Source organism: Glossina fuscipes, unplaced genomic scaffold (genome assembly GCF_014805625.2).
Source record: "Glossina fuscipes isolate IAEA_lab_2018 unplaced genomic scaffold, Yale_Gfus_2 0, whole genome shotgun sequence".
Classification (NCBI taxonomy): domain Eukaryota; kingdom Metazoa; phylum Arthropoda; class Insecta; order Diptera; family Glossinidae; genus Glossina; species Glossina fuscipes.
Window position 1 is genome coordinate 31,059,907 of NW_023998414.1, and position 15,923 is coordinate 31,075,829.

General features: G+C 30.9%; 1 protein-coding gene across 11 annotated transcripts in view; it reads right to left on the reverse strand.

Moving 5' to 3' along the window:
* LOC119638007 (potassium voltage-gated channel protein Shaker) overlaps positions 1-15,923 on the reverse strand; it is a 319,681-nt gene that overhangs the window by 233,848 nt on the left and 69,910 nt on the right. For 6 of the 11 annotated variants that reach the window (XM_038034552.1, XM_038034572.1, XM_038034543.1 and 3 more), the window contains exon 1: positions 3,080-5,126. The exons of the other annotated variants lie outside the window; for them this stretch is intronic. In XM_038034552.1, coding sequence (XP_037890480.1) covers positions 3,080-4,572 — 1,493 coding nt within the window. In that variant the 5' untranslated portion in view covers positions 4,573-5,126. Of the gene's footprint in view, positions 1-3,079; positions 5,127-15,923 lie in introns of those variants that run through there. 11 annotated transcript variants of the gene reach the window in all.

Sequence of the window (15,923 nt, forward strand, 5' to 3'; positions counted from 1 at the left end):
AAGAAGAAAAAATGTAATGACAACATTTTAAAATAAGTAAGAAAGAAGTATCCGATTATAGTTGAGTCTTTTATATTCATCGCTTTCATCTTAAAGCAACGGAAAAAGAAAATATTAATAATAATTTCGATGCTTTCTAGTATTATGTAAGTGTGGCTGAATTTTTCCCTTTTATTGCGATAATTTAGGATCACTCCAGTATGCATGTGGAATATTTTGTCGTTCCATTGGTTATAGATTGTGAATAGTAAACAGAGATAAATCGATATGTTACATGGTAGACGTGTTATTTGATCGATTTGACTTATTTTTAATACCAATCTCGCTGACCGCAACAACTTGCAATGTTTTTACGAAATTTTTCAATTGAAAAAATGTTTAGCGTAGACATTTTGCTGAAGGACAGACAGACATGGCTAAATCAATTTACAATTTGAAAATGATCATCAATATTGGTACTTTATAGACTCTCTCAGGTGTGCATTCGCTTTAATGAGATGAACAAACAGACCCCCATGGTGCCGTGATAGATACAAAAAACTGTTCTTTCTTCTTTCGCTAACTTTGGGCGCTTTTCGGTAAATCGAATTAAGAACATTTTTACACTTGTCTTTGATAAATAATAGGATACAATCGCGGACGCAGCCAAATGATTTTAAGTCTTACGCAGGCCTAAAATATATCTATTCTTAATGTGTTCTCTGATGACTTCTATCAAGAATTACACACGGAAGCCTAACACTACAAATAAAATAAGCTACGCACTCTTTGAAAAGGATCTCAGATATCCATTACTTTAAGTGAGTTCTTAAAAAAAATGTACAATATAAACTTAGCCTTGAAGGTGATGCTTGGATCGATGAGAAGAAACTTGAATGGATATGATCAAATGTTTGTTTAAAATGAACATCGAATTAAATTCATTTTCAATGGTGTTTGTTCTTGGGTCAAAGGGTGCCAGTGTACCAAATTTCATCAAAGTATCTCCGACCTGTGGGTTGAATACAAAAATGTATGGACAGACAGGCGGAGGAGCTTAGACAGATTCTGAAAATGATTTTAATCGATCCAAATAATAAAGAGTGGGCCTATCTCAAGTGCTTCTTGGCGTTGTCTACATCCGCATAACGTACCCTCGTACCACAACGGATGTAGGCTATAGCACTTGGACCAGAAAAATCGAACAAACAGAACGATATGATTACAGATGAGTTTATCTTAAGCCCTTCGGAGTATTACATATACTACTCATACGTATGAACTTAATATAACCTGCAAGTGGTATAGTGCGCATTTACATTTGCACCACTCAATCCATTAATCTAAGACTTCGTTTTAAAGTGATCACGCGATATGTTTCTTAAACCAAAAATTTCTAGAATAAAGAACAATGAGAATATTTCCTATACGTCATGGCCATAATCGTTTGTTCATCAATTCTGACCGTGAAGGAAAGTGTTTCTCTGCATTTCAATGCGTGTATATTTAGTCAATTAATATAAACTCAATATATATATATATATATATTTTTTTTTTTTGACTACTAGCTTGCTAACCTTTAGAATTAATACTAAACCACAAGCATATTGGCCTCGAACTAAAGATTTCTTGTCCTCTTGAGGACCAAGAAAATCCCCAATTTTACGTTGTTTTGTTACACCTATACCAACTAATTCCTGCTTTTGCACATCGATATTGGAAAAATTCCATAGTTTATCTATTTTTAGGCTCAATAGTTTTAAGGTTTTCGATTGTATTATCACTTATTTGCTCATTTGTGTGTGTGTATGTGTGTTTGTGTATGCATAACGAGTACGCGTTCAAGTCGCGACTTTTTCAAAGCCTTAACGAAATTTCGATGTTTTGTGATACACAATCATTACACGTTGGCCGAAGTTGATGAAAGCCCTAAATTGATCGATATAAGTTAGGATTAGTCGAGCAGAACGATAAGAATCTTTGAACAGCAAATATTTCCGTAACGAAATTTCATCAACCACTTGCCTCATAGTGCTTTCTCTACATCTGAGGCTTACAGCCTTTTTTTTTTTTCATAAGATTGCGGAAAATTTGTACTTTTTTTCAAAAATGACAAAGCCAAACGCATCAAAGTTTTATGTTTGTTTTTTCAATGAAAATAATTTGCATTTTTGCAAAGTTCGAGGAATACTTGTCACATTGGAATCACAAATTTTTGAATTAATCGAAAGCGCTGCAAATTCTTGACACCTATTAGCCAGTAGGTGAAGGCCTGTAGGACGCTTTCAATTTTTTCTTTTCAGATATATCTTCCCATTCATATCTTAAGCAGATATCCGAACTGGTTGCGCTAATCGTATGTGTGAAGTGAGTATGGGGCTCGAGATTCTACTTGAAAAGAATTGCTCTCTTTTGGTGGTCAATCGAGTTCTTCAATTTCTTTATGACTTCGTGGACCGTGGACCGTGGACCGTGGACCTTATCCATGTGCATATATTTATATACTGAGAGGACCGTGAACCTTATCATGTTATCCATGTGCATATATTTATATACTCAGAGAACTGTTTTTTCTCCTCTCAGCAATTATTTATTTACAATGGGTTTACGTCTTTGATTTGGGTTTTGATGCATAAAGAATATTAAGCGAAAACTTACAGCTTCAATGAAATTATGATTGATTAAAGAGGAGATTAAAGCTCGAACCAAGGCCATTGAAGTTCCAATCAAGAGGAAAAAAAAACAAAAAAAAAAAATAATAATAATAATAATGATAATAACTTTAAACAAAAATCAAAAATCATTTTTATATTAATTGTGCAACTTAATCCTTTTTTGTTTTTTTTTGCTTTATTTATTCACATTCCGTAAAAAGCCATTTTTTGTTTTTTTTATGTTTTCAATTTTTTTGTTTTGCTCTTCTTGAACTAAGCAAAGTGCAAATAAAAGTGAGTTATATATATATACATGTATATATATATATGAAAAATAAAGGAAAAGGGAGTAAGACGAAAAATGAAAAAGAACTTAAAAATTAAAGCTTTATTGAATAAATATTTTGCCGGTGTTGCATTTGAATTGAATCTGAATTCTGAAATACTTGTCATATAAATTGTCCTTTTGTTCATAGAAATTTTGCTGCTGCTGTTTTTGTTCCTTCTTCTTGTCCGTATTGGTGGTGTTACGTCGGGGACGATTCATCATTGGATCTTCCATTTGCCGGGAATTTTGCGCGCGCATTTGAGCTGGCGGACCAGGCGGTTTCTTTTTCTCTTTTTTCTTTTTCTGTTGCTGCTCATAGAATGCGGCATTTGCGGCAGCCACTGATGCTTCGCGTTCCATTTTTTGTTGCTTCTTAGCGGCTAATGCGGCTGTTTGAAATTGCGCCAGCTGTGAACTGCGACGCCTTAACGCTGAGGCGTACGGTCCACTGCCGACGCCAAATAAACGTTTAATACGACGTTTATTAATGAAACCGAGACCGGAGCTTATCGTAGAGCTGCCGCCTTCCTCACTGCCCGCTACCATACGACTAAAATTCGAATCTAAATCGCAGGATTGACTGCCATTAAACGTGATACCACCTATGGTGCCGGCCGAATCGACACCACATGGAAACAGATATGTATTTAAAGTGCTAAGCGTAGTGGAAGTATGCTGGCGAGTTAAATCACCACCACCGCCACCACCCGTTATACCGCCGCCAGTACCCTCACCCACCACCAATGAATTATTATTCAAATTGACATCTTGATAATCTTGCCATTGTGTTAAGTTGCCGGAGGCGTTGGCTGATGATTGTGGCACTACAACAGCTGTTGAACCGGTGGCAGTATGCGAAGCACTTGTGCTAAGACTAGCGGCAGTGTTTGTATCGTACGAATGCGGATTTACATAAATATGATTGTTATTGTTATTGTAAACGAATTCACTTGGAAGCTGTGCTATAGTTAAACGTGCTGACTGCCTTGACTGTTGTTGCGTTGTTGTGTTTGTTGCTGTTGTTGTTGCTGCCGCTGCTGATGCTACTGGCGCTGCTGCAGTTGTATTATTATTGTTGTTATTAGTTAAATTTAAATGTAAATTCACTTGATTTATATAATGAGCAACATGTTGTAAAGCGTTACGATTGTTGGTGTTAATGTCATTATTGTTATTATTATTCTGCTGATCTTGTATACGCTGAGTTGGGCGACTGCGAGTTGTGCGTTGACGTGAACTGTCGGCATTTGTTGGCTGTGCAGGCGGCTGCAATGGTTGCCCGTCAATTGGTGCATTGGCTGCTTGTAACTGATGATGATGATGATGATGAGGATGATGATGATGATGATGATGATGATGATTCTCTGCAAGTCTTGCGGGTGGTGCTGGCAATAGCGGTTGTATAGGTAAAGGCGGTAAATGCGGCCTTTGCGGTGGCTGCCCTTGAATGCTATTATTATTGTTATTTAAAGCTTGTTGCTGCTGCTGCTGCTGCTGCTGTTGCGGTTGCTGTTGTTGTTGTTGTTGTGACAAACGTATATTTCCATTGCTATTGCTACGGTCACTGGTCGTGCCACAACAATCGCATGAGCCGGGATCATGAGAACCCATTTTTTTTTCTCTTTTTTTTTTGGACTTTTTGTCTTTTCTGCTTCTTATTTCTTGATACTCGTTACATTCGTTGAACGAATTATTATTATTTCATTTATTTTAAAACTAAATCATGTTTTTATTCCTTCAAATTACTTTGTAGTTGTTTGGTTCTTTTTTTTTTTTAATATTCTCTCTGTCCTATAACAATATATGCACAATTTCGATATAAAATTGATTTTGAATTTCGTTAGGGTGCGTGGCTAGCAGTTGAAGCTTAAAAAAATGCCCAGTGACGGTTGCTAAAAGTAAGTGCTCATGTATTTTTGTCTCAATTTATTTTTTTTACTTTTGTATATTATTCCTTTTATCCACTTATTTATTACTTATTGTAATTTTTTGTCAAAATTTTTTTTTTTCTATAGAATTTACTATGGAGTTGAGTTCGCATATGAACAGTGGCAACTGGTTTTTAACTGTTTGGTTCAAAGATTTAAAATCAAGCCATCTTTTAGTTAAAAAATTCAAGAAAAAAAATATTTTAAAGCACTTTTCAATACTTATTTATTTATATTATTATTATTTATTTTTTTATTTTTTTGTTCATTTTTTATTTTCATGAAAAAAAAACTCATGCATGCTCCTTTAAGAATTTTTAATCGTTAAGAAGTTTTCGCTTTCTGTTTTTTTTTCAAAATATTTGTTAATTAATTTTTTTAATTGTAATTTAAGTTTTTACTTTAAATTTATTTTTTTGTTTTAAATTTTTAAATTTTTTTTTAAATTTTTTATTTAATTTTAATTTAAATTTTTTTTTTTTTTTTTTCATATGTGACCAGCCATTTAGGGGATGTCCCCTATACGTGCAGACACACAGATGGTAGCCAGGAAGGGTTGTAGGTGTAGGTTAAAGACTATTAAACTTAAATAATAAAGACTTATTAAACTTATTATTTTAATTTGTTATTTAAGAAATGATTGTTTTGTGTGTAAACAAAATTAGATAATTTAAAAAGCAAAATTTCTTATTTTGTTGAATGTTGATATTTTGCTTTTAATTTTTTTTTTTCGCTTTTTATTTATTTTTTTTATAAGTGGACTTTATCTGTTGCTTTCTAATCATTCAGGCACTCTACTCCGCGGTCATATCACATCAAAACTTTTTAATTTTATTTTTTTTTTTATTATCGTTATTATAAGTTATTATAATTTTATTGTTATTATTATTATTATTATCAATTTTTTTCTTTTAAACTACATTTATTCTTTTAATAAGCCTCGTGATGTTACAAAACATTTAATAAATCAAGACATTGTTTTTTTTTTTTTCTGACTTTTCTTTGCGCTCTTCAGAAAAAAATCCTCCAGTACATCCAGTAATCGGGGTTTACGTTGAATTTCCTTTTATTTTTAATGCGTAATTCTAAAAAATATATTTGATCTAAGATTTGTTCTTAATACACCATCCTGTGCCTGATCATTAAATACACTTTTAATACAATTGCATTATTTCATTTTCATTATTATTATTATATTTTTTTTTTTTTTTATAATTATCATTATTAAAATAATTCGTGCTTATCATCGTGCATTTCTTGATATTAATATATAAAAAATTCACTTTCGTGCAAAAGTATTTTGTATAAGCGAAAGCATGAAATATTGAAAAAATTTGAATTAATTAGTTCAGCACGGTACCGTACACGTTCGTCTAAAGTGATCCGAGAATATGCGCAATTTTCTAATATTTATTATTCAGTTTAAGCAACATGTTTTCCCTTGAAAATTTCTTTCCCTTACCATATCTCGCAATCATTGCAAACTCTTCTTATATTTTTTTTTCACATTTATTTATTATAGCTTTTTGTATTTAATAATCATTACTTTTTCATTTTATATTTTTTATAATTTTTTTTTTTTGGTATTGCACTTAATTTCCTTTGTAAGTCTTTTACTAATATTAATTATTATTGTTATTGCATTTTTTTCTTTGTGTTATGTTTATTTTATTATTTTTTATTGTTAGTAGCTTTCTGTGTTATTTTGAAAATAGGAAAATTTATTAATAAGCTTCGCTTTTATTTTCGTTTTGCGACTTTTATTGCCACTAGTTTGGTGTATTTGTGTTGTTAAGTAAAAAAATTCTTTTATTTTTTATTTTTCACTTTAAAATTATGAGGCTCTGACCATAGATTGTTTCCAATAGTTGGCGCTATAGCTTAATTAGCTATCAATTAAAAAAAAAAAAAAAATGCAAAATGTCTTAAGTTTAATATTTATTTACTTTAAAATAAATATTTTTTTTTCTTTTTTTTTTTATTCTTACTATTCCTTAGACTTCGAATTTTACTGGCGCCATTCCGGTTTAATGTTTTTTTTTTTTTTTTTCTTTATTTAGTTTTTAAGCGTTTTTTATTTTAAATATTGTATGATGTAAATGAAAATATGTAATATTAAATATTTACTTAAAATTAAAAACATTTTCTTTTGTTTTTTATTATTTTTTAAATTTTAAATTTACCCTTTTATTAAATTTATTTATGCTTTATTTAAATTTATTTATTTTACCATTTAATTTTTTTTTTTTTTAAATTAAATTTTGTTTTATTTACTAGCCGATTTGTATTTTAATTTTTCTTAATTGCTTATTCATTTTTTTCCGTTTTTTTATATTGAATTTTTAATTGTATCTACTTTGGCTTATTACTTTTTCTTCTTCTTTTTGCACATTTATTTTGAATTTCTTTTTTTTTTTTTTTTCTTTTGTTTCAGCGATCTTTTTATATTTTGACAAAATTATGCTGCTTTATGAATTTTATTAATGTTATTCGCTCAAAAGGAATAATAAATTGCATTTTTATATATAAATTTTATCGCCTAAATTTTTTCCTCTGTGTACTTTTTTGGTGTTTGTTTTTTTAGTACTATTTCAGTAAAATTAAGTTGAAATAAATTACTTTGTTCATTAGCTTAATTGTTTTTATTTATTTTTTATTTTTTTTTAACATTTGCTAGAATAGATTCGTTTTTTAGATTTTCATTTAATCGCTATTTAATCATTAATATGTGGATATTATTTATATCCTACCACTTTTACTGCTCACGTGTCGTTCGTATTTTTTTCCTTTTATACCATGGACTTTAACTTTACAATTATCTTTACTTTTTAATTTTATTTATATTTTATATATGAATTTTTTTCACGAAACCGTACACTTTAATTACTGATAAGAGCTGGTGTGAGTCATTGCATTTTTTGGTTTTTTTTTTTTTCCTGATTTATATTTTCATTTAATTATTTTTCTTTTCAATTTAAAATTTTTTATGTTATTTCAGTTATTTGCTGCGCTTCTTGCTTAATAATTATATTGCTTTAAAACATTGGTTGGTTTGTTGGTTGGTTGGTTTCTTGATTGGTTGGTTGTTTTTATTGTTTTATAAGCCACTTAATATCACAGTAAAATGACGTTAGTTTAATTTTTTCTATTAATTATAACAAATGCATATAAAAATTATGAAACACTTTCTTAATGCTTTACGCTTTTAATCAAGCGCTTTTCAAACATGATTATTAATGTGATATATAATACAAAAAAAAAAAAAGAAAGAAGGATACTAAGCACTAAGCATTAAAACTTGATTGCTTTATTAAAATTTTTGTAATAGTTTGCTATATTTTAATTTTGAATTAAAATTTACAAAACTTTTCCAAGCAAGGCGTTGTCACATGTTTCTATTATTTGCGAGTTTTTTGTTTTACTTTCTTTTTTTTTTTTTTAATTCTTTCTTTCTGCTTCTTGTTTCTTTTCTTTTCAGAGTTTTTTTACTTGAATTTTTTTAAAGCTATTCCACGATAGAAAATATACATATAAGAAGAAATATAACAAAAAAAAACAGCTATTGAAACTTTATCTCTAAACATCGACAATTCGCCAGCAGCAACTCTTGCGCATAGCATTTCAAAAGAAGAACAAAAAAAAAAAACAGGAAAAACATCTTCACTACCACCACTTTTTGCAACCACTAGCAGCATCATGCCTTCATTTTGCGGAGATACTGCAACGGCTGCTGCATGCCAAGTACACAAACTTCATTATAATTGCAGCTGTGCTTGGTATTGCATAGTTTCTGGGGACTACGATACGGTAACGCAAAGTTAAAGTTTCGTTTGTCGTCTTTGTTTTTGTTTTTTTTTTTTCGAATAAATAATATATTAAAACAGTTTTTATATTTAATTGTTTTGATTATAAGCGTTAACGGTTTCTTTTTGTCTATTTTTTTTTTGTTTTTTTTTTTTTTTTTTTTGCAAGTTTAAATGACATACAAATCCGGTTAAAGTATAACAAGTTTATTCATGTTCGTTTGGCAAATAACAAATAAAAATTGCTAACTTAACTTAACTCACTAGAACCCGCAAACGAACCAGCCAACCAACCATCCAAACGTGTACGTGTATATGTATACATTTTTGTATGCATGTGTCGGTGAGAGGGATTATGTATAAATGTGTATGTGTAAGCAAGTGTTAGTGAATATATATATATATATATATATATATATTTTTCTTCTTGGCCTTAACCAAGTGAGTCAGAGAAAGTTTGTTACTGTTGTTAGCATTGTTTTCCTTTTATTGTTTATTTTATTCACTAACATTTTTTTGTTTTTTTTTTTTTAATAATATATTCTTGTTATAATATAACGATTTATTTATTCATTTGTTTATTTATTTATTTATTTTTTTTCGCTTTTCGTGGATGCAAAATAATTTTTTTTGGTTTACCATGACTTCGCTCAATAAAAGGCAATGATGTTTTTCTTCTTCTTCTTCTTTACATTTGTTGTAGTTGGTATTAATTATTTATCTGTTTATTTCGCATATTTATGTGTTTTCCTTCTTTTACCTTTTTTATACATATATATTTTGATTTGCTTTTATTTTTATTTTCAGAAAAAATCGAGTCGAATGTTTTTGAGACGAGCCTTAGATGAGTGTTGATGTTGCCAGTATATGTGTGTAAATGCTAATGTATGGCAATCGTTTTCAACTTTAAGGTCTCGTGTTGTATTATGCACGTTTTTGCCATGTGTTCGTGTTTTGTTTGTCCTTAAAAAGGATATATTCGTAAGCTCGTGCCTTCCATTACCGCCCCAACTAGAAAGCATATAGGCAAAGGCTTGTTGGTTTCTTTATATATCAGCGTCATCACCATCACCAACATCATAATCATCATCATCATCATCATCATCATCATTATCGTCATTATCGTCATCATCGTCATCATCATTATCACCATTATCACCGTCATCATACTACTGTATTGCGTCGGTTCAATAACGTGTGATTTAGTTTCCTTCCTTCCTTCCTTTCTTCCTTCCTTCTACGCTAAGTATCATTTCTTTAACACCATATATATGCAACACGCGAAAACTGACTTTACTCTCTTTCCCTCTTATTCTCTCTTTTAGCAAATTTATGTCCATTGCTCTCTTACTCGGTCTGTTTACTTTTTTCTTTTCTCTCTGCCCCTTTTCTATTTCTCTTCCGTTTACATTGCCGCTGCTGCCTCTTGCGAGTTTCGTAATCATTTTTCCAAGAGCTACAGTGAAAATGTGGCTTGTTTCTTATTGTTTGCTCTTGCTGTTGTTGTTCAGTTTTTTTTTTTTTTTTTTTTTTAATATTTAATGTTATATTCCTTGCTACTGTTTTTTGTGCTTTTGTCTGACAGCTACCAGGCTCTCAGCAATTACGAATGTTTATCAACTTTTTTTTGTTTTAAGTCCCAGTTCAAACTCTTATGCACATGTTTGATTTCCTTTCCTTTCTGTTTTTGTTTTTTTTTTGTTTTTCTCTTTTCGGTTTGGGTTTTTCCTTTACGCTGGTCATTATCATAGCGTAGTCAAGTGCACGAGCACAAATAATTACCAAAAGGACTAACAAGAACAACAGCAATATAACAATAACAGCAACCAAATTTACTTTTATCATTAAACGGCATAAGGGTAAAGGAGAAAATGAAACGGAACAATGACAATTTTTGGTTCTTCTGCCAAGACGTCGTTAGATATCGTAAAATTTTAAATAACTTGCAAAAAAGCAAAGAAAAAGAGTCAAAGGATTGGGTGAAAAGGTTTAAAAAAAAAAAAAGAAAAAAAAAACAACGACAAATAATTGCACCAATTTTATGCCTTTGCAGAGAAGTTTTTTCTGCTCTATAAAGGATCCCTTCTATCCTCAGACTTTATCGGCTGTTTTGTCCTTTTCGTTTTTCGTCTTATGTTAATAATGATCAAGAATCAAGAATAAGGAATAGAACTAGATTGAATTATCGAAATTAAAGTACATTTGAGGTAATCCGAGTTATTATCGAATTTGGTTAAAATGCTATTTATACCGTGCGCCACTTGTGATACAAGATATATTAAGTTTAACACTCGGAAGGGCTTAGCATGTACCCACCTTTTATTATATCGAACGAAAACGATTCTGCATCGATCTAAGCTTTGAATTCACATAAAGAACTCACACAAGTCACAACATTTTTTGTTGAGCAGCACGCTTAACGGCCAAGTGCAAAACATAGAACGAATGACCTTGAATACAAAAAAGCTAAATGACTTATTGATGCAGCTGTTGAGAAACATTATTTACTGGGTACAGTCGTTGATAAGTCTTTGGCCAAATTTTTTTTTTTATTAATATGAATAATGAAAATCGCTTATTAAAGGTGAAAGCGAAAGGTGTAACGAACTAAAAACCGCTTATGTTTGCAAAGAATCGAATTAGAAGAATAATTTTATTATGGATATCTTTAAGCATTAAAAAGCATTTATTTTTGAAAAATATTAAACGATAGCACAAGCGGAATCATTCTCGCGGGGTATCGGCGATCCAGTGTAAATGTTGCACATTTAAATTTCAAAAAATTACTTAATCGATATAACTTTAGCTAGCACTAACTGGACCATGTATTTTTATAACAAATCATATCACGAAGAGCCACACAAACTTACAGTTAAAAAGGAGTTCCATATCATGTACAGGAATTTTTTTATAGTTAATATTTATTTATTTATCCAATTATACTATCCAATCAGATAAAGCATCACATACAGGCCGTACATTTTTAAACCCTATACCGCTTGTGGCACTTGTGGAGCTTTCTTATCGTGCTACCACGTCAGGGTCACCTGTACGGATTTATTATGAGGAAAAATTATTTTATTCAATATGTCTTTGTTCGCGTTTCAATGTGCTTTCTATTTCAGACCGGTTTTAAAGAATTCGTTTCAAAGAATTTACTCATCAGAAGATTGGTTATTTGCTATGGATGCATTCAGTTTACGGGAATGTATGCCACACCCAAATGGATTTGGCATAAACTCACCTTTTATTATACCGATCATTTCACTCTGAAGCACTTTCTGAATCAATCTAGGCTTACCTGTCTTTCTATCCGTCTTGTCGGACCACTTTTTCGATCATAGCATAACGCTTTGTTTTCAAAAGTCATCATTCAAATAACTAAAGGGTGCCTTAGTAAGTAGTAGGAAAAAATTTATATTCGACTGTGAGCGAATCGTTTATAAATTGAAAATATATATACTTGGAAAATTTTATCGTCGATCAAAAATCCACAAAGCGGATGTGTTCTCAGTTCATGTTGCATTCGACCGATTTAGCCCATTTACACTGCTGGCGCAAAACTGTCAAATATTTCTGCCGAACCAAGTGAATGTTTACAACCGACATTACTTAGACTCGACACTTCGGCATAAAATTCACGGATCGTAAAGAATTTATTGAGAATTTTACTGCAAGTATAATTCGCATATGGTGTGCATAGCTTTAGCGCATTTCTGCCCACAATTTTGAGCTGATTGAAGCTTTTCTGTCCAAGATATAGAATTTATTTTTGATTGCGAGCTTTTGAGGCTCATCATGATAATAATGCGTTAGAAAAACAAAAACAATAAATTTACAAATATCTTTTTTAATTGTTGTTGTAAATTTTTGGAAATTCAATGCGATATCATCAAAATATTTAAGTTCAAAGTTCAAATAAACCTTAAAGACACACCATAATCCGATCAGGGTTAAAGAATATAATTGATTTTTGACTGCGCTTAACAGGTATTCGAATGAAAAATTTGAAATTTAAATCAAAAGAGAAGCTGTTCTGTTAATCAGCAATAGTTCAATGAACGTGTCGAAAATCGCCCTCGAGCTTCTCTTTAAACTGCTATTTCAACGATGTTGTAAAAAAGCCAAACAAAAAAAATTTAAAAATTATTAGTTGCCGTCCTGGAAAATTGTATTTGTAGAAAATTTAAGCTTAAAGTTAGTTGTAAAATGTATTTTAAAGTTGTTGTTTTATTATAATAAATTTTTGATCAATTTTCACCCAAGATAAAAAGATCCGCCCTTTCATATTGAAATACTATATATTTTTCTATTCTCCTTTCTGATCGATTTTATGCTAAAATTCTGTCGTTATCGTTGAATCTCATCAAGAAAGGCTCGCCCGTTTCATATATCACGTTCTGCGAAATGACAGAGCAAAGGACAGGAAAATTAATAAATCCAAAGCCGAATCCATAATTAAGATTAAACTGATTTTAGTTTGCAACAGCATTGAAATCCTCGATCAAGCTACGCCAATTTCCTTTTTTTGCTTTGCCGTACTCTTAAATGTGACACAAATACATGCCAAAGACATCTCCTTTTTTTTGAAACGTGTACGCTTTGGACAAGAGAAGATATCAACAGGTGAAAGAGATTCTACACAGTAGGTGCCCAGTCGCATTTCCACTCATTTGATGCAAATGGTTTTATCGGAGTGCTTTGAAAAAGCGTAAAATTTCAAGGAAAACATTTTTTTTATAAATAATGAATTTTTTCCAAACATATTCTAGAAAGCTTAAAGCAACTATTAAACCGATGAAAAGATGAGCTATGTTGTTCCTCCTTAATTTGCTTGGCGATTTTATTATTATTATTTCAAATATTTATTTCAAAGACTTCGAGTATTCGGTATGAATTGTAGTACTAAGATAGGAAAGACTTATGAGAAATAAAATGACGTATGATTCTGTACAGATATTGATGGTAAATGAATGCAATTGCTGGCCTTATGGCGTATTGTGCTGTGTCCTTGAAACCACATTCGGATGGTATGAACTTGTTAGAATTTGTGCTCATAATACACTCGCTATATATGGTAGGACCATAAATCTTTTGAAAATGATTATAACCAAAATTCTGTCCTACAGTCACTATTGTGACGCTTGATCTTCTTTGTCTTCCTCCCATGGTTGTAATTCCCCGATCGATTATTGTAGAAATAATCGTCACTGTGTGCCATCGTTTCATGTTCGTCTTTTCTCTTACACAGATGTGCTTAAGCAAAATTTTATGACCATAGAAAATTTAAAGGAGAAAAAATGTATTAAACGTTTCGCTGACATTGATGCTTATTAAACGAACAATACGGAAAGTTTCTAAGAGAAAAACTCATTAGCTGAACGCGTTTCTTTACTATGATTACGTAATCGTTGGTACGCTGCATTTTAAATTCTAAAGATGAACAATTAAGAAAATTATATTCGATTGTAACCGAATCTTCAATACACATAATCATGATTTTAAAAAACGGGAAAAGAACTAAATATTCGCAATTCTACAATGTCGGGTAGGCGTAGCTGATTTTATCTATTTTCAGAATAATATTAAAAATGCATATGATGGGTACATTGTAGTTCATGAGTAACAAGCAAAAACCACAGATAGTAATCGTGTTCAAAATTTTTGTTATACAGGCATGCGGGCGTGTTGTAGGCGTGTCCTTTGAAAAGTTTGATTGCTTTTCAACTTCTTTTACAAATTTGCGGATGATATTCTCATTTTTGCGAATGTTTACCACAAATAGTACATGGTTGCGCAAAACAAACAATATACGGACGAGCATGCTAAGGTGCATTCCGAAGCTGATACTGGTCAAAATTTGAAATAAAATGAAATTATGACACGATATAAAATTGAGCAGCCTTGGCCTATTTTTCCATTTTTTTAGAGGTACTACAGCATCGCCCATAGTGTATACGTTCAAATATCGATGTAAATCTATCTGCTGTAGAGCTTTATGAGTAATCAACTCGTCCATTCCAAATTAATGTTCCTATACATGATGTCTTCCTGGAACTTTTCAAGCCAATATATTTATGTGAAAAAGCCTGCCAAACATGACATTCATTGTTCAAAATCAAAGGTAAACACAAGTCCATCACAAAAAGCCTTAGTTCAAAAATGCGTGTTAAACGCTTGTAAATATTTTAGTAAAACGAAAAACAGAGAAAAAATCAAGAAAAACTGAAAAAAGAAGTTTAGAAATTTTTTTATCTCATCTTAGCACCTATTAAAGATTTCGATCTGAAATTTACCACAAAGAAATTGATTGAAACGCTTGCAATTAAGAAACAAGTAGAAAAACTACAGTGTTCCACGGTCCAACTTTCTACCACATTACAATCATTCATGTAATAAAGTCCATCAAATATTCATCAACAGATAGACAGACGAGCTTATATCGACTCAGAAAGCGAGTACATCTGTCTTACCTACATTGGCATCAATTTAATATTACATATGAATTACGATATGGTAACCTTTCCTTTATGCATAATAGCTGCTAGGAACTTTCAAGACCTAATTTGAAGTTTGTTGTTCAATTAGTTTCAAGTTTAGAGTTACAATGAAGAGAAATCTAATAGAATAATAATATAAGAAAAATATCAAAAACACAAATTGCGCGACGTAATGAGAATCGAAGACTTACCCGGAAACGAGAACCGTATCAAAAACTATTTCATTAATTTCGCGTTAAATTATTTTGTTTGAAAATTTTCGCAAAAACACTGTACTGCAAAAACTGCTGCTGCTATTAGTATTATTCTTATTATTCTTATTCTTATTCTTATTATAATTATTATTATTATTATGTTATTATGCCGTTAAATCGTAACCTATGGTTTTCATAATATTATGAGCGAATGTAATAATAAGCAAAAATGTTAATAAATAGATAAATGAAAGGTTTCTTCGATGTAGGCAAAGAACCGCAAATCAATGTTGAAAGAAATGAATGACTTATCTTTGTACACAATCATTGACAAGTGCACACACAACACGACAAGCATAGCATATAATATATGTATATGCAGCAATCGAAAATATTATGCAAAATATTTTTTCAATCCATGTTCGTTTAGTATGCAATTTGTTATTTTACATTTGGAAAGAAAAAAAAAAAAAAAAAAAAAACAAAAAAAATCAGAAGAAAACTAACCTTGAGGTTATTATAGAATTTTTTCTTTTT